Source organism: Colius striatus, chromosome 7 (assembly GCF_028858725.1).
Source record: "Colius striatus isolate bColStr4 chromosome 7, bColStr4.1.hap1, whole genome shotgun sequence".
NCBI lineage: Eukaryota > Metazoa > Chordata > Aves > Coliiformes > Coliidae > Colius > Colius striatus.
The window spans coordinates 40323732-40343187 of record NC_084765.1 but is presented as its reverse complement, the minus strand read 5'-3'; the positions used below and the strand labels follow the sequence as shown (position 1 = coordinate 40343187).

The 19456-nt window shown below is 41.0% G+C and overlaps 1 protein-coding gene across 1 annotated transcript in view; it reads left to right on the top strand.

Moving 5' to 3' along the window:
* The window catches only part of IQGAP1 (IQ motif containing GTPase activating protein 1), a 65154-nt gene that overhangs the window by 9538 nt on the left and 36160 nt on the right, over positions 1–19456 (top strand). The window contains exons 3-8 of the mRNA XM_061999037.1: positions 13474–13630; positions 14005–14082; positions 15771–15847; positions 17045–17112; positions 18164–18277; positions 18685–18863. Coding sequence (XP_061855021.1) covers positions 13474–13630; positions 14005–14082; positions 15771–15847; positions 17045–17112; positions 18164–18277; positions 18685–18863 — 673 coding nt within the window. The remainder of the gene's footprint in view (positions 1–13473; positions 13631–14004; positions 14083–15770; positions 15848–17044; positions 17113–18163; positions 18278–18684; positions 18864–19456) is intronic.

The window sequence follows — 19456 nt, the reverse complement described above, 5'->3', positions numbered from 1 at the left end:
GATGACCTCATGCTGCTGGCAGGGAGTGGCTGTCTGGAAGTGTCTTGGAATACACTTTCAGAACTACATTCTTCTGAGAAGTGGGTGGAGAGAGGTGGGGGAGGACAGTGGTGGACTACCACCATCTTTGCCTCACTCTGAATACTTTTTTTATGACTCACTGGAAATAGTAATGAAAGGCAGACTAGGAGGAGAGAAACAGCTGTTTGCACAGGATTCAATTCAGAGACTGGAGTTTTGCCGTTTAGATGGTGTTTTCTGAAGGAATATTGTATGTAATGCAAGGAGAGCAGCTCAAAATAACCAGAGCCAAGTAGTTGTCATAAACCAGTTCTTGACTATGGGGTACTGTGTAGTGCTACTTACAACTCCTATTTGCAAGAAATCAGCTTCTATTTGAGGTGTAATTTTAGTGATGCAATACCTTCCAAGGATTTAAGCCTATTTAGTTTCTAATGGTAAGTGATTAAGGCAATTAGCTTTGGCAACAGACTAGTTCATTGTGCCTTGAAAAGATTTTTGCATGTGTGCTAAGTTCCTGAGGAAGGTGTGCTTGGTACTCATCTGAAAGCTCTTCAGGACTAATCTTTTTGGTAGACCTGGCAAAAGTGATAGGACCTTCATCAGCAAGAGCAGTTAAGGCAATTTTTAGCAGTTGCTGGCAATATTTGCAAGGGAACAAGGAGGAACTTCTTTTACATGAAAGGGGGAAATGGATTTCAATGCCAGAATGTTAATATCAGCCTCGATTCAGCTACATGTTGCCTGTAAGTGTACATAAGTAATTGGGCAAAATCTGGCCTATGTTACTAGCTAATGTTTTCCTTTTTAGTATTTTTTGTTCAGGATTTTTGCATGATTGTCTAATGCCTTTGGTCAGGTGAATTAGATGAAGAGCTGAGGCTGTCTGCAAGTTTTCTGATTCTCTGAGAATGTGTGCCAAATCTGTGATTCTAACTGAATTGGAAATGTTTTGAGATCCATACGTAGAGAAGAAAAGGCATATCTGTGCTGTTGGCGATGCCAAGCAGTGCAGGGGAGGAAAAAAAGCCCAAAACCACCTGCCACACTTTTCTCTGGCCATTTTTTCCTCTGCTCTGATGGTCCTGTGGCCACGCATGTTTTCCTTGGCACACCTGTAGGGAATTGTAAAAGAAAGGCTAAATGGATGTGAATGGAAGGACCTGGATATGGAGGCACCACATATAACAGGGGAGAGGCTGTTGGATTGACCTGTGTTTTAAAAATACCTGGATTATCAGTGAGTCATCAGAACCCCAGCATGTTTGTGGTAAGTTTCACGAGACACTCTTTGGGGGCAGTGCGTAATGAACAAATTCTAATGAGTCCTGGAAGTGTCACAGTACACAGAAAATCATCACTGTCAGCTACAAAAAGGTATGACGAGGCCTTGCTGTAACCTGCAAAATCTGCTCATGGCCTTTAGCTGAGGAAGAGCCCAGGACACAGGAGGAGAGCTTGACAAGTGGCATCCTTCACCCTCCAGGTCAGGGCAAACAATCCTGGACCTCCAAATACTTCCTGGGCCATTCGTAATGACCCACTGCTAGGTGGACAGCTTAAACATAGTTCTCCTGGTGGCCTGATTGTTGGACAGACTTCCTTGGCATCAAATGGTTTCTGGTGCTTGTGAGCATGAGATTGAGTGAAACCTGTTTTATTTTCAGTTTCTTTGTCAAATATAATTGTTGTATAACTTTTTCTATAGTAGCTAGCAACAGGACAAGGGGTGATGGGATGAAGCTGGAACACAAAAAGTTCCACTTAAATGTAAGAAAAAACTATTTCACTGTGAGGGTGAGAGAGCAGTGGAACAGGCTGTCCAGAGGGGTTGTGGAGTCTCCTTCCTTGGAGGTCTTCAAGACCCACCTGGATGTGTTCCTATGACCTGATCTAGGTTGACCTGCTTCTGCAGGGCTTTGGACTAAATGATCTCTAAAGGTCCCTTCCAACCTTACCATTCTGTGATTCTGTGATAATCAGCTTCCCCTTCTAGAAGTTCTGGTGTGTTTTGCTATGTTGCTGATACAAGTGAGTAACAGCATTTCATACTCATCTGTGACCTTACAGGTCCAATACCCTGGCTTTAGACCTAAGCTGAATGCAAGAGCTTTTTTGTTTTCTGGGGTAGGTGACAAAGATTTAAGTTTCTATTTCAGCTTGTTAGATTTCTCGGAGTGGTTTGAGTTGAAATTAAGAAGGCTGCTTTTGATAAAGAACTAGAGGAGAAGATTATAAACCAATGGACAGTCGAAATGTGGTTAAGGAAACGAGTCTTGCTCGATAGAATATTTCCAATTACAATTCTGATTGTTTTGTGGTAATTATTGGTGTAATTTTAATAGCTGTACTTGGCTTAACATGTCATACTGATTTGAGCAAAGCCCTGTGTGTTTACAGGTGTGATTTCAGATTTACCTGCTTTGGAAGACTTCAAGGGGCTGATTTTCTCATGGAATCATTATGGTTGGAAAAGACCTTTAAGTTCATCAAGTCCGACCACTAACCTAACACTGCCGAGCCCATCACCAAACTAAACCATATCCCTCAGTACTTCATCTGTGCGTTTCTTGAATGTCTCTAGGGGTGGGAACTCCATCTTGAGATCTTGAACATTGTACCTCTTGATGATGATCTTGTTTCCCAGGATGCCCATTGTTACACCACCACCAACTTGCATGCCTGACACCCCTGCCCACCCCCACTTGGGTCTGAATATGTTATTTGAAGAATCAAATTCTAGATAAGCATTGTTGGTGCCTTCCTTTAGCTTGGACATCTGCTGTCTGGAATGTGCTGATGTTCTCAGTCTGCTTTTGTGAGCCTTGTTTCTGTAGGATGAGCCATCAGGGAAAGGATGGTAATGTTTGAATTTCTATGTACGGGATACCACACAAGGTGGGAGAAAACTGATGACATATTATGCAAATACTGACCGTAAGGGCAAGCAAACCTGATGGAGAGGGAAGTTAGGGAGACAGTTTTTCCTCTATGAGGTTTTGTTCTGAGTGGAATGCTTGGTATTCTGAAGGCATGACCTAATTGGTCATTTCTGTAGTATGACTCTAATGTTCAGTGGCGCATGTCCCGCTTCTGATTAGCGGTTACACTGTGAACACCGAGACTCAGTTTGAGAGAGGGTTCAGGCCTCCTCTCTTTGCATTTTTCTACGATCTACCAGATTCTTGCCAAATTTTCCTGTTGCAGCAGCCACAGGAGTAAGATTACTGCAACCTCTACTGCTTGAGGAAGACGATACCATTTACTGCTTGTCAGAAAGCCTTTGAAACAGACGACTCCTCACTAAAAAGTCCTTTTCAACACAGGGACAGGTTTGTTATCTTACAGGTCCTTGTTTTTCAAAACGTAGTTGTCAGGAATTGTGAAACTATCCAACTGCCAAAAGCATATGAACAATTTTGGGTCTTTGCTACTCCAGATTTTCATTTTGGCTTTGGTAGATCGAGTACAAAATTTCTATTCCTTTTTGTGTGGACAAAACTGTTCGTTTTTACCTTTCACTTGCTCCCCAAACTGCTGAAATAGGAGAAACCTTTTCAGTCTTGCCCCAGGCATTCCTTCAAAGTATTAAAAAAGCTGTTACATCAGCAATATGAGCTGTGACAGAGTGTTGGTTTGTTGTGGTGTGCTGTGTTTGTATTTTCTTTTAACCCAGGTGAGACTATGACTTTTTCATCAGCATTATGGCATTTGAAAGAGACCATAAAGGTATCCAGGCTCTAGGTAGTGAGAGGTCAGCCAGTACCTAATCTGAGAGGAGATAATGATCACTCCCTTCAGCTACCTGAAGGGGAACTGTAGTGAGGTGGGGGTGGATCTCTTCCCTCTAGTAATGAATGGTAGGACATTGGGAAATGGTTTCAAGTTGCACCAGGGGAGGTTTAGATTAGACGTTAGAGAGAATTTTTTCACCAAGAGGGTAATTAAGCACTGGAACAGGCTTCCCAGGGAGGTGGTGGAGTCACCATCCTCTATTTAATACCTTCTATAGGAATGTCTGTCATCTTTCACTGGGTTTGAGAGTGCCACTGTGGATTTGGGTTTGTTTTTTTCTTTTATTTTTCCTTTCTGGATTATGCTTTCTTTGTCCCTCTGCTCACCTTGTTTTTTGATGTGTTGCACATCTTATGGCACACTGTGGTCTGTCTGGGGCAAGGGGTGGTTTGGACAGTAACATGCTGAAGCACAATGAATAGCTTGTGCATAATTGGTGTTTCTGTGTACAACAGTAAATAATAATAATGTCCTTGTCTGACTGCTCTGGAGGACCACTTCATATGTCTAATGAATGGGAGGGGTTTCAGAGAGGATTCATTTTCTGTTGGGGAGGGTTGACTGTGGCTGGCTGCCAGGTGCCCACCAAGGTGCTCTCTTATTCCCTCTCCTCAACTGGACATGGGGAGAGACAATAAGACAAAAGACTTATGGATGGAGATAAGGTGAGAGGAGAGATCTCTCAGCAAGCAGCGAGAGCACCATCACAGACAGACAGACCTGGGACGAGGAATTGAATTTATTCCAAATCAAATCAGAGTAGAATAGTGAGAAATAAGAACAAATCTTAAATCATCTTCCCCTCATCCTTCCCTTCTTCCCTGGGCCCCACTTCACTTTGGATTTCTCTCTTTCCTCCCCTTGAGTGGCACAGGGGGACAGAGAATGTAGATCACAGTCAGTTCATGATGTCTCGTCTTTGCCGCTCCTTCCTCCTCGTGCTCTAGTTCAGCTCCAGCAGGGGTTCCCTGCCACAGGAGACAGTTCTTCCCAAACTTCTCCAACATAGGCCCTTCCATGGGCTGCAGGTCTTCAAAAACTCTGCCAGCATGGGTTCTTTCCATGAAGTACAGTCTTTCAGGAATGGATGGCTCCAGTGGGAGTCCCCCCGTGCTGCCACAGGTCCTGCCAGAAGATCTGCCGCAATGTGGACTTGTCTTCATGGGGCTGCAGGTCCAACCAGGAGCTTGCTCCAGCACTGGCTTCCCATGGGGTCACAGCCTCCTTTGGATATTCCCCCTGCTCTGGCACGCGATCCTCACTGGGCTGCAGGTACATCTCTGCCCTGTCACAGCTTCCATGGCTGCAGGGGCACAGCCTGCCTCACCATGGGCTGGGCCACAGGGGAATCTGTGTGTTGTATGTGTATGTTGCAATGCAGGAGCTCTGATGTTCCTCTTCTGAATTGCTACAGTATACTTTAAAGTGAAGTTGCAATTTCAAGCTCTGTGTCTGTTTCTGAGTGAGATGTAAGACTGTGTGGCTCATGGTTAAAAATGAAGAAATTACTGTGTTAATTTACAAAAGACTTTAAAAAGACCTTTATAAAATCACCTTCTGTTTTGCAATTTATTGCAGTAGATGTACTGTCTTGGTTTGTAATGTCATGTAAATGGTAAGAGATATGAGGGAAAAAAAACCCACAAGAAAGCTTTAGTTCAATCCAGGAGAAGAATGAGGGTTTTTCGGTTAAAAAAGCCCCAAACAATCAAAAAACCTGTTGTATGGAGCAATAGCCTCAATGATCTAAGAAGGTGTAATGTTTAAGAAAGTTTTTTTGCAGACTAACCACTGATCTTCATTGGTTGCTGCAGGAGTTAGAAGTTCATCTACCCAAGTACTTACAAAGGTTTTGCTAGATACCTATACACATCTCTGATTACATGAATACAGTTAAATGTCTGATTTAGGGTGACTAAACCCAACCTTTTAATTGTAAATAGTACTACTTTTTCCTGAGTGTTAAAGCAAAATGTATTTAAATAGTCTACGCTTTCTGTGTGTGAGATACAACCAGTGAAAGCAAATCTAAAGCCCATTTTTAAATGCATTTTAATAGTTCCAAGATTCCCAAATGCATTTTTTCACGTCAAACTTGCGCTCGTCGTTCATAAACTTCTGTTGCAAAGTTTAAAGCTTGGAATTACAGAGGGTTATTTTGAGACATGGTGTACTGTATTAGTTTGAGGGATGAAGTGGATGAAGGAGGTATGAGTGGTACTGGTTAAGACATCATGCTAAAAGATAGCATTGCATTATCTTCTTTGAGTTCTTGATGGCTAGAATTGCTGAAATGAGCTTGTGAGGCTGACAGAGTTGACCACCAGGTGCAGACATAGATGGTGTGTTGGGCCACAGTCTGGTCTCAGAGTTGAAAAATGCCACTGGCTAGGTCTGTGTACAAAAGGAAGAGCCATTGTCTTGAAATTCTAGGTTACTTAAAAACTAGAAAAAGTGATTTTTTTTTTTTTTGCCTCAGCAAATAATTAATTTAATCTTGAAATTAGTACCACTTAGTGGTGACTAAGAAGTGAGCTTTCCTCATTGGCTTTCCTCATTGATCGCTTTTTGACTGTTGAGGCTTTCTGTGTTTTTTATGCCATATTCTGTTTTCTTTTTGTGTGCTGGAAGGTACTGCATGGTAGTCCTGTCCTGAAATGAGCAGTATTCCTTACAAGTTTTGTTCAGCTTTGTCTGTTGTCCTGTTTGAGTCTATGAAATTAGGTTGTCTTGCAACAGTTCCTGGAGGAATGAGTTGCTAGTTATTCCTCAGAATAATCAGAGTTATTCCTCAGAATAATCAGTAGGATAGGAAAAGAGTGACTTTTTCTTTTCCACATTTTTTTCCCATTATCCCAGGATTAGCCAGGCTTTTGATATTTTTGCAACTGTAAGAAAAAAATGTGTGCCATGTGATCAATGTTACATTTCTGCTATATTTAAACTAGTTCTGTTTGAAATGATGTGTGACACTGTTGAAAGATTACACCTTTGTGCAGCTGTCACAATTCCTCATAATGCTGTATTGGGGATGAGTAAGCACATTGATAGTTGAGGTGACCAGTGTTAATTTTTTTCCAATCCTTGCTAATGGAGCAGTGTTTCCTTTAGAAGTTTTTGAAGACAGCATTATTTGATACACTGTCAGCCTGACAATACCTGATGACTGTCATGTGTTCTCAAGGAAGGCCTGGCTCTGAATTGCAGCTGATGATGATAGCTGCATGTAGGTTGGTATTCAGGGATGTTTTTCTAGGAGGGGAATCTGCATTTCACAGCAGCAAAGACTGGCTCATTAGAAAGGTGCAATTACTACTTTGAGCTAATTACTAATTTGAGCTAGTTCCAGTAAAACTGTAGAGTCCAACGTTACCTATGCAGTCATGTGACAAAATCTGATTGAAGAATTAAGTCTGGGTTAAGAAATATCTTTTCTGTGCTGGTATGGGAAGGAACATAGTGGAAACTGACGAAATACAGCAAAAGAAGTTCTTTACAGCTTCATCCCCTGCCCCACCCCTTTCCCTTGAGACTTCAGACTTGAAACATGACATTTCTTGTTCATCTGGAAATGCTGCATTTCTTTCTGCCCTTTAAGGATGACAGGTGTTCATTTTAATATGAGAATGTGAGCTTTTAAATGTAAAAAGTACTGCATAATTCCTTGTGAAAACATGCTTTGTCCTGTGGCCTAGTAATTGGTTAAGCAATGCTGCACCAAGCAGGATCGCTATTGTATGTAAATTGCCCTAGTTTTGTAGTTACATTAACACCCACTTAGGAGCCTGTTGAAACAAGTATGAGTGCGTTGAGACAGCTATGTTCTAAAGATGGGCTATTTCTCTTACTTTCTGGAGATGCTTAAGCTCCCTTTAAGTCCTTCCCTAAGGCATTAAATGATTCCTTGGTGTGTTCCTCATTTTGAGTCTTAGGTTGAAGAAAGAGAGTGTGGTGGGTTTTTTTGTTGTCCCAATAACAGTTCTTGGAAGGATATTATAAACACTATTGCTCACATTTGGACTCCTCCAGGATTTGAGTAGCTCTGTGTCCTCTTGAGAGTATTTGCTTGTAATGTAGGGCATGCAGGTGATGTTATAGAAAGCTCTTGCCCCCTCCAATCCCTGCTCAGAAGGAAAAGGATTGCTTGTTGGGGACAGGGAAGAGTTGGAGGTCCCTTTCAGCCACAGAGCTTCTGTGAAGGTTGGATTGAAGCAGCACAGGAAACGAGCACCCATGTGGAATAGGGGGAGATCAGGATCTGCATGATAGTGTTTGTCTTGCTTTGCAGTATCTTTTAGATAATGTTCCTGAATTTTTAAACTTATGTCATGTGTTCTCAGTCACTCAGTTGCTGTCTGCATTTTTCTTGAACTTACAAGGTCAAGTTACAACTTACAAGTTTCAAGTCCAAGAAGGACAAAGGGTTTCTTTTGAGAAGAAAGCATCAAAACCCAGGGAACCAGTAGTTTGCAGACAAATGAGTTTCTTTCTGTAGCTCCTGTAGGAAAGTTGGCTAGGTGTTCCCAGAAACCTTTTCTTCCTGGTAAACACTACTCACTGTTGCTTTTCCAGGCTCCCTGTCCTGCTTTGGGTTGCAGGCATCTCTTTTATTGGGCTCAGGCCGCATTCTGCGGTGTAATGATGTCTCATTTGGGATTTGAAGTGCCCTCCCAGTTAAACTGTGATGGACAACTCTTCATTTGCATTAGAGGCTTTTTTGAGAGTATTCTGTTCAAGAAGCTGTGGCAACCTGCTAGATTTTTTTTAAAATCCTTTTTAGGAGAGTATTTGCGTTGCTGTTTTTAAAATAAGCCTGGGAAAATATGACAGTATAAGTCACAAAACACTGCATTTCTGTCATGCTGGAAAGTGTGTTACTAACTGAGAAGCTTGCAGGAAAGCCAATGCTTTCCAGGCTGAACTTGGCTCACATTTTTATACTTTTTCAACTTCAAAATTGTTACTTGCTGTTGAGTGCAGCATACCTGAAGTACTAAACGTAAGGTCCATGAGACATTTCAAAGTTACTGTTTTCACATGGACTAGAGGGACTGAGCATCCTTCACCTCGTGGAAGCTTCTGTAATATGGGATATTTTGATTTGTATATCTTGGTTATAATTCTTCTGGCACAGCTGTGGCCATGTATAACTTGTATGTGTTCTGAGTTGGTGCCTTCTGTGCTCCCATCCCTTTACTGCATAAAATTCGTAGGTCATTCACATCGAATACTGAACTCCTGTCAGAATTTGTTGAACTGGTTTGGTTTCTGTAACTTGTACTTTGACTTCATTCCTTACCACCTTAACATGTCCTTCGGGTTCTATTTGTTTTCTGTACCCTACAGGCTTTGCATAAATAGTCTTCCTATTGTTTTCCCAAGTTATATGAAGAAGAGCTCAAAGACAAGATGGGAGAGAACATGGCTGTGCATCATCTGGTGTTTGGTGGCTAACTGGTGATGCTCTCATGTGAACAGAGGATCCAAAGGAGGGCCACAAAGATGGTGGAACTGCTGGAGATCCTGTCAGTGAGAAAATGCCAAAGGAGTTAGGGCTTTTCACCTTGGAGATCAGAAAGCTCAGGGGGGCTTCGTCACAGTTTTCCTGTAGTTAAAGGGCAGCTACAAAGACAACAGAGGCTCTCTTTTCACAAGGAGCCACACAGAACGGACAAAGGGCAATGGGTGCCAAGTGGCACCAGGAGAAGTTTCATCTTGATACCAGAAAGAAGTGTTGTGCAGTGAGAACTATGCATCACTAACAACCTCCCCAGTGATGGGGCAGAGTCCCCTCACTGGAAGTTTTCCAGATACAACTGGACAGGGTGCTAGATAATCTCGTTTAGGCTCTCCCATGGGAGCTTGGACCAAATATCTTTCGAGGTCCCTTCCAAATAGCACTGTTCTTTGAGTTTTTGAATAAACCAGACAGTGAGACTAATTATAATTTCCAGTTAGTCAGGTGCAATCAAAGTGCAAATAAATGAGTCCTCTGACTTCTCACAGCTTTTTAGGAAAGCGAGAAGAACCCACAAAGAGTGTGTGAGACTTGAGGCTTGGAAGTGTCATTTTTATATGCTTTTCCAAATAGTGTTTTAGGTGTTTCTCCAGAATATGAAAGAATGATACTTGCTTTCTGATAAACCTCCATTCTTTAGTGAGTGGAGAAGTTTCACGAACCTGCGCCTTCCTCTTTCCCCTCTGCCCCCCCAGCCATGCAGTGTTCCAGTGCTGTCTTCAGTACTGCTAGGGTCTAGTCACTCTTGTGTAAGGTTTGTCTTTGTTGTACATTTCATTAAGAGTTTTGTGAGGTGTTAATTAAGAAATTTATTCTAGTTGTAGGGGTTGGGAAAGACTAATAGTGAGAGAGATGTCTGGGAGAATGAGAAGCTGGCAGAAGCTGGAAGAATCTGGTGTGTTGCCTGTTTCCTGCAGAAAACCACTCCTCTGTGGGAGAGCTGTTAGTGGGAATATAAAACTCTTTCTTGCTGATAATTTTTGTGAGTGCTAATCCCTGAGAATTGTGTAGTTTCCCTTTTCTGCTCCTCCTTACAGGCTCTCCTGAAATCCCCCCTGTGGTGTCCCTTGGAGATATCTGATTGCTGATCTGTTTATGTGATTAGTTACTGTGGCAACCTCATTGAAAAGCTTTGTGGCACCTTTTTCTTTCTTTCCTCAGCTTTTCAAAGGTGTCATCTCTGTTGCTTGGAGAAGCAAAGTGTGAGGAAAAGGGAAAGTGTGAGGAAGGGAAAAGGGAATGGGTCTTAAATTTGAGTAGTTGTTTGCATTCTGATGGAGAAATTAGTGGAACTGAGATTTGGGGGCTGTAGAAGTGGTTGACTGATTGTATGTACTTTTATGATGACCAACTATGGAATGTCAGTGAACTTTTTCTTTTGAAATAACTTCGTGTTTTTCGATGTTACCCAGGGAGGAATGCAGATACTGAAAACAATCTGAATAACCAAAGAAACAGCAGTGAACTCAAGCTGTTTGTAAAACCTCTATTGTTGTTTCAAGAACACTGGGTTATTTATCTCAGAAGGTAGATGGCCACTTTGTGTGCAATGAGACTGTATTGTAGGGAAAGGTGATGAAGTAATAGTTTCAGACATGAGAATATGACTTGCATTCCCCTTGGGTTTGAGTAGGGAGGATTTACATTCATTTGAAATGTATGTTTTAGCAAGCATTAGGTTTATGCTGACAGACCAGAAAGTGGAGCAGCTGTGGCACAGTAACAGACTAGCTCTGTGCTAGGTTAAAAAAAGTAAGCCTTAGAGATAGTTGAAACTGAACACAAGCAACACAACTAAGAAGATTGTCTGAGACTGCACTAGTCAAAGTTATCTTTCCTTTGGCTGGTAGAATATTGCAGCCTGTGATTTTTTTTTTCATTTTCCCTAACAGCTACTTGTCTTCTATAACTAGAAATACAGTTAACTGCATTCTCAGGAGAGGTGACAATCTGGCCATTTGAATGCATCTCATCTCCGTCATGTACTGATACAGTGTTCTGCATTTGAGATCAAAAGTAAACTGTGCAAAAATGTCCTCACAATGCAAATTAAGTTTTACATTTGTAATACTTATTTTCTGAATTACTGAATTCATCACATACTGTTTTCTCGTTAAGGTCAGAGAGGTAATTTACTCTGTCATCTCAAGCATTGCAGGTTAGATAACTTTGAGCACTTGGGATTGACCCTTGCATGCCAGACTGAAAATCGGCAGTTCAGAAGCCGACTCACGTGTAGTTTGTATGCTCCTGCTTTAGATTTGGTGCTGTTTAGCCTGCCCCACCTTTTCTGATAGTATCAGTGACTACAATTTCAGTCATCTGATTTCTCTGTTATCAAAGAACTGTCAGCACCTAGTTGCTTCTCAGAGTTTATTTCAACAAACTGAATGAAGTGTGTTGTTCAGGCTTCTCTCTGAGAAATACTATCTTAGGTAATCAAAGACTTCTTTCCTGTCTTATTCCTTCTCTCCAGTGGGAAAAAAACCTGCAGGCCACACTGGCAAGGCTAGTCTCATCAGCGTTGTACATAAAAGAATAGTAGAGCCTGATTTTACTGTTCTTTTTATGTACCTCCCTATAATATTAGGTCTTACAGCTTTTGAGCTGTGAATTGGTAATGTCTGTTGTACTCATTACACGTTTTTCAGTGTTACAGTTGTCTTTTAGGATATAATCCTCAGTCTTTGGGTAAGCTAGTTCATTGACCTAATATTTAACCATATCTAAAGCTGAGGTTATGTGATCAGTCCTGTTCTTCTTGGTCAAACTGTGGCCTCCTGTGTGATAATCACTGGTTACAGTTATGCTAATACTGGTGTTGTTTTTTAATTCTTTAATTTTGTCATCCTCAAGTAACACATTTGCTTCCAGGAAAATGGAAAGAGGGGGGCATAGCACACATCTATGCCAAAAGGTATTAGAAAGTACCAGTCGATGAATCCTCTTGAAAATAATGCTTGGAGATGTCTGTTAGTTCTTAGTAGATAGGAGTTGTTTTCCTGTGTGTACATACAGTGCATGAGGCACAAAGCCTCACACCTTGCAGATGTGAAATGTCTGCAGTTTTAGCTGGTTGACAGAGACACATAGCTTTTCCAGGTGTGATTTACAGGGCTGACTTCTGTGAAATTGTGTTAATTTACTACAATTGATTTAATCTGTTATTACTTGCACCCGGTATGGTTTTCCTGTTATTGTCCCTGTGTTATTAGGGAGCTAGATATTTTACAGGTGTATTTGCATCTGAAGCCATAGTTAGAATAGTAACATTCTGTTAACTGAGTTCAAGCAGAATCCTCTACTTGCCTGTCTTTAAGATCAGTGTTTGGAATGTGGACTCTTCATTCCTGTGAGCCAAATTGTTAACCTTGATTCTGTTGTGCTGCCAGCTCTGTTTTATGATACGGGATACTGCTCTTCTGGGTCACTGTTGTCTTGAAAGACACTTTTTTGGGTTCTTTATTGATCTAAGGCTCGTCTGTCTTGCAAGAACTTCAGAGTTTAGCCACAAGTGAGGCGACCTGTGACTGTGCAGCTCTCTTTTTTCAGAGAACAGACAGCAAGGGAACCTGTCTGCTTTGGAAGACATTGTGTAGCTGAGCTTGCAGTCTACAGCATTTGGTAGCCTTGTACAGAGGAAATATCAAGGTGTATCTCTGTTTTGAAAACAGTGAATTTTGAAATGATTTGCTGCTTTTAATCTTTTTGTTGTGAGGATCTGTGACACTGTTAAATGAGATGGAAAGGAAGCAAGGTGAGGGGAAATCAATCGTTCCAAGGAGAGGAATGCCTGTTGCCGTTAGTTAAAAGGACAGGTTGGCCACTGTCTAGGCCAGTACCAGCCAAATGATGGACTGAAGGAGAAACATGATGGTGAAGATGGTGTCTTAATTACTTGTGAAACACTGGTTACTGGGCTCCATACTTCTCCTTAATATTTTGTCTGAAGTAATACTGACTAGCACTTTAAAGACACAGATGGTTGGGTAGTGCTGTACCCACTTTGAAACCCTGATGATGCTACACAAATAGTATGGTAGGGTAGGACAGCAGTACGAGACTTGTTTAGCACAGGATTGCATTCACAAGTTGGAAATATGCTAGTGTGACTAACTTTCTTCCTCCTGCACTTGCAGATGGATGGAGGCTTGTCTAAATGAAGAGCTGCCTCCCACAACAGAGCTGGAAGAAGGATTGAGAAATGGAGTCTACCTGGCCAAACTTGGAAACTTCTTTTCCCCTAAAGTGGTTTCTGTGAAGAAAATCTACGACAGAGAGCAGACTAGATATAAGGTGAGAGCTGGTGGCCATAGGTGCTGCCTTAGGTAAACATAAAAAAAGAAGGAGAATGTGCACATACAGGTACCATGAACAAATAAGCAGAAAGTTAGTTGATATTAGTATTGCCTGAGAAACTTGACCTTCAACTCCAGGTCATTGGTTAAATGAGACAAGGTGGACTCTTAACTTTATATCTGACCTTGCACTCATGTGAAAGAACTCGTCAGAAACAGTCACTATAATTGTCTATAGAAGGCTTGTTATATTTTTTTCTGAGAGAGTAGTGTTTTCACTATCCATCTAAATGAACCTCCCTGCCATTCTTGGCAGCTATGGTACTTGTTTCGTGCTGCCCTATCCCTTGTTCCTGCTTATTTTTATTTCAGGCAACTGGTCTCCACTTTCGGCACACAGATAATGTAATCCAGTGGCTGAATGCCATGGCTGAGATTGGTCTGCCCAAGGTAATTTCTATGTTGTCCTTGCAGCTAGATAAATAATCTTAGTAAAGTTTTACATTCTGTGGAAACATTTGCTGTTGTACAAAAATCAGCACACTTCATCTAGTTAATTCTTAATTTTGTCTAGGTTAGCATCTCTGTGGAAATTTTCTCTTCAAACTTACTGAAGGATTTCATTCTGCTATGTGTGTAGGAATGATTGGGAGCAAAATCATTCCTCCTCCTGTACCATATCATTAATATCACTTAATACTGCGTAACTTCTGTATTACATTGTTCTTATTGTGAATTCTTTCGAGCGATATCTGAGCTACAGTTTGATTGTGGGAGTTGTCTTAGAAATCCATGCTAAAGAGAAGTAGCATGATAGAAAATACCATCTTCTACACCTCTTTGTATTTCTCTACAAAGTTTTCACACCAATTTGAAACATTCCCGTTGTAATTTAATCAAATAGAAGGTATTTGCTTCAGTAGGGGAATGACCATTTAAACTCCTCTGAGTAGATAATCACTGTTTCCTGAAGGTATATGGAACTGTGGTAGTGTTGTGCTGATAGTCAAATCACATACTTGGGTAGTAAGTAATTTTATTTTCTAATGTGTGGTGTTTTTTTCTTTTTGGAAAGCCACATTGTGCTTGGTGTCACCAAACCCAGGATCCTGTAGATTAATCTGATATGTGGGGTTTTTTTGCATACATGCTTGCAAATTGAATACTTTATTTTTGGCAAAGTTTTTCAAATAACTTGTTGAGCCCCGCTGGAGTTTATGATGATTGTACAGGAACAAATTTTGAGATTTGGAAATACAGAAATGTACTGCTAAGGTTGTTAGGTGAAAATAAATGAGGAAGGAGCTAGACAGAGAGAAGTTAAGCTCCAGGTATGAGGCAAGAAGTTCAGATGTAAGTGGATTTTGAGGGCAAATAAATGTACAAGGAGATGTTACAAGAAACTGAAACTGGGCTGTAATCCAGTACATTAGTAAAGAGGTATTGATGCTTTAGGTATTTTCCCATGCAGAAGAGCCAGGGAACTGATGCTGTGGAATTGTGAGGGTCCTTCAGTTGCTCCTGCCTTTACAAAAAGAACAATGCTATTTTGTGCTCTTAGGCAACAGCAAGGAACCCTTTGATAACTAGAAAGTAATGTACCTTGTCAGCACTTCTGAGTGAATTGACACGTCCAGTGCTAGGACCTTGTGTTAAACTTTGAAGAGCTTTGCATTTGAGACTAGCTGGACCAAAAAGCTTTCAGTCAACTGAAAATGTAGTATGCAGAACATCTCACTACTCAATTTACCTTTGTTGATGTCTGTTCTCTTGCATCCCAACTCCATTTAGTGCAAACAAAATCCTCTTTTCTCTCTTCTTTTGTAAGTATTGTTTCCGTCTCTTGGCTTTCACCAAAGTCCTTGCCTCTTGATAGGCACACAAAAGAAGGATTGTACTCACCCATGTGTGTAGAAGAGCAGGAAAAGCATATAACTCCTGGTTTCAGTAGTAGAAATAAAAGGAAGAATTGGTGCTTTGAGCAGGAGAAATGTTGAGCCAGGGCAACACGGCTCATGAGTTTTGTTTTGTGGGCTGTTTCATTCGTGTACCGCAGAAGAATTGAGCTTATCACAGTTATGCAACTTGACTATATGGGGTGAGTGTAACTCAGACTGCTAACTTTGTTTTATCTTCAGATATTCTACCCAGAAACTACAGACATCTATGATCGCAAGAACATGCCACGTTGTATCTATTGTATTCATGCCCTCAGGTAAGGTATGCTGTGCAGGAATTGAATTGCTTCTGAAATCATTCTGCAAGGCTGAAAGGTGAGAGTGGGGAGAGCTGAACTGAAGACTGAATGAGGACAAATTTTCTAGCAGAACAGTCTTACCAGGTCAGAGCAAAGATCCATGAAGCCAGTATTTTGCCTTAGGCAGTGGCCAAATCAGATACTGAAGGAAAAAGAACCAGTCAAGCACACTGTGATTACTACCTTCCCATCCTAGTTCTCACCCTCCTTCTCTACTGTCTGAGGCAGAGCATAACATTTTGCGGCTTAAAGGAAAGCCCGAAGCCCTAAAAGGTGCTTGGGAGAAGGGAAAATCGTAGCTTATCTGGACATCAGTCAGATCACTGAATGAAAGCCAGTGTGGTTACAGCACTGTAGGGCAATATCTGTATCTCAATGTCTACAGTAAATGATCAAGCAGGAACTGTTGTCAATTTTAAAATCTCACATATTCCGAGTAGGATAATCCCATATACTGAGAAAATGGGGAGGATTCCTTTGTGGGTGCTTTGCTGTTTAATTTGACAGGATGACATGCACATTGCACATGGTTTTGATTTGTTGGGTGGTTTTTTTTGTTGTGTTTGTTTGTTTAGGTGTTTTATTTGTTTGGTTTTCCCTTGGTCAATCAACTTGTATACATTTAGGCCTCAGTCTGGTGCTTGGTTAATTTCTGTTCTCAAGAGCGACCTGTTCTGCTCTCTAATACATTACCAGTGTGGAATCCATAGAGATGGATTGCATTTACCTGAACGGTGTCTGATGTTTCAAATTGCTGTAGATGAAACTATGATTTATAGAAGAGAGCTTGACCCCAACTTTGCACCTGAAGTGAGCTATCTCTGTGGCATAAGTCATTTGGAGTTTATAGGACAGTGAGGAGTAGACCTGTGGTCCCAGTATCAAGACCAGTGCTTCTTTTTGTTCAGGTTATGTCTAAGTTCCTCTGTAGCTGTCAGCTTTGTGATAGCTACTGTAGCTGCTTTATGCAAGAAGTTGACTGGCACATATTCTTATTACATGTTCTTTGTTATCACCTTCTTGGTGACTATCAGCTGTTACATTGTCTTACTTGAGTGTCTCCTTGAATCTGTATCTCCTTAAATTATCTGTATCATTGTCAGAATCATAAGGAAAGATTACTAGTTCTAATAATTTGCTTATCTTCTTTTCTAGCCTGTACCTGTTCAAACTGGGTCTTGCCCCCCAGATTCAGGATTTATATGGGAAGGTAGACTTCACAGGTAAACAAACCCCAAAAGTGCTGATATGTGTGCCACTTTTCTCTCATACTAGGTACCATATAGCTCAATTAAAGGATTGTTACTGTTGATATCCTAAATGCAAATTAAATTAAAAATTGGTGGCTGTGAGAAGTTGTAGTAATTGAAGAAAAAAGATTTGATTTTAATGCTTCTTAGCCTGCTGTTAAATAGCCATCAGTTCACTAATCCTTTCACAAATAACAGCCCCTTAACTTCTTTGCCATTGTTGCAAGATGCCTAAGCCTTGCCTTGGTCACTGTGAGAGAGATTTCAGTTTTGAGCTTAGTAAACTGGTCTGACCTCCCTTGACAGTTTGAAGTAGAGGTGCCATCAGCTGCAGAAGAGTTTGCCAGCTGATCTGCTGCAGGAGATTCCAGCACAGCCTCATGTTTGCATTCCTCCTCAAAGTTTCAGTTCCTTGTTTTTTGCAACAGCCTAAGTTTCTGTGCTCTGCATTAGTGAATTTCTGCCTGAAGGCCTGCATCTGATTTAAAAGATCTATAAAGTTCATTTTCTTGCAAAACAATTGTTGATCATAGGTATAAAACACTAAACTATCAACTGTCTTTTTGAGCTGTATGGTATTTAACAGCAGCATGTCTCAATATCCTCCATTCACTTTTCTCACCATAGCCTCTCTGCAGAGAAAAAAGAATGCTAAAATACCACCTGTGCATTTTCCCGATCTGCTGACAGCCATAGTTGAGACACCTCAGAATGACGGAGTCTGTTTCCAGCTCCTCACGAGTCGTGTGCTTGTTTTCTAGTGAGAAAGACTACAGGATATTCCCACAGGAGTTTCGGGGAGAAACATAGATTTGATTTTTTTAGAAAAGTGTGCAAAATGTCTACCAGTTTTAATTTATTTTGTTTCACTTACTGAGTTGTATTCAAGCTGTTATTTAAACACTAAAATGTACTTTATTGTCATTATCTTGCTTTCTTCCCCCCCATCCATGAGCACTGTTATAGCACTGTTGTCTTCCAGTTTGCGTAGGTCTGCATAACTCTGTATTTGTGTATGTTTCAGAGGAGGAAATCAGTAATATGAGGCTAGAACTGGAGAAGTATGGTATTCAGATGCCTGCCTTCAGCAAGATTGGAGGAATTCTTGCAAATGAACTTTCTGTGGATGAAGCAGCATGTAAGGAAAAGTGGAGTTTCATTTTATGTGATTATTCAAATCAGCAGATTGAAGTATTTTTTAAAAGCAATCTTAATGCCCCCTCTTGTAAGACAGTACAATCATTTTGACAGGAGTTCTGGAAGACTGGGAAGAGGGTTTTCATCTTTCCCTTGTGTGGTGTTTTATGGTTTGTTTTTTCTTTCTGAAATGCAAGGACTGAACTAGCTAGAGTATTGTACTAGGAAGTAGGCTGCTGGTTTTTGTCAAGAGCACAAAGCCATGATGGAGTGAGAGGATCTTTGATAATTCTTTTGCTTTCCAATTAAATTGCAGATAATTCTTCTGCTCTCTCCAGTTAAGTCCTCAATTTTTAACAGAGCTCTTGTGTTTGGGGCTGACTTAGCAGACCATTACTTATTTTTCAGTACATGCTGCTGTCATTGCCATTAATGAAGCCATTGACCGTCAGGTTCCAGCAGACACTCTTATGGCAATGAAGAACCCTAATGCCATGCTAATAAATCTTGATGATCAACTGGAATCCACTTATCAAAGCACACTCTACAGAGCCAAGCAAGACAAGATGGAGAATGCTAAAAATAGGGTAGGTCAATTCTTCTTTCAAAGCATCTGTTTGCACGCATTGCAGTTTCGTATTGCAGTGTAACCCGTGGGGAATTCACAGAATGTGTGTTAGTTCAGCATATATAGTGTTAGGTGCAGTTACTCCTAGTGGTGTTTTAATATGTTCTCCAGCAGCCTATCTTCCTATTGTAGAAGACAGGCAGCAATTAGCTGTGCTACTTCCTCTGTTTAGCTGTCTGAAATACGAGCTGCATGCACACAGAATGCATGTCAGCCTTTATATGTTGGGAGTGCCATCCTTCTGGTTTTATGCCATGTAGATAAGTTTTCCTGACAATGAAGTGATGATGAAAACTGACTGTGCTCTCAGAAGGAATCAGTGTTGTTTTAGAACGTTGTATATAAAATGTCTATCTTCTGAAGTAAGGTGTTTCTAGGCTGTGTGTATCAGAGTGAGCATACTTACTTTATATGTTTTTGCACGGGTAGAAGTGGCCTGTAAGTGACCTGTCAGAGCTCCACGTAGGTGCACAGTTATCCTCCCTGAGTTTTCGGTGACAAGATCTGTGAGGGCAAAGGAAACAGTAGAAACACTAATTAGTTTTTATGTCA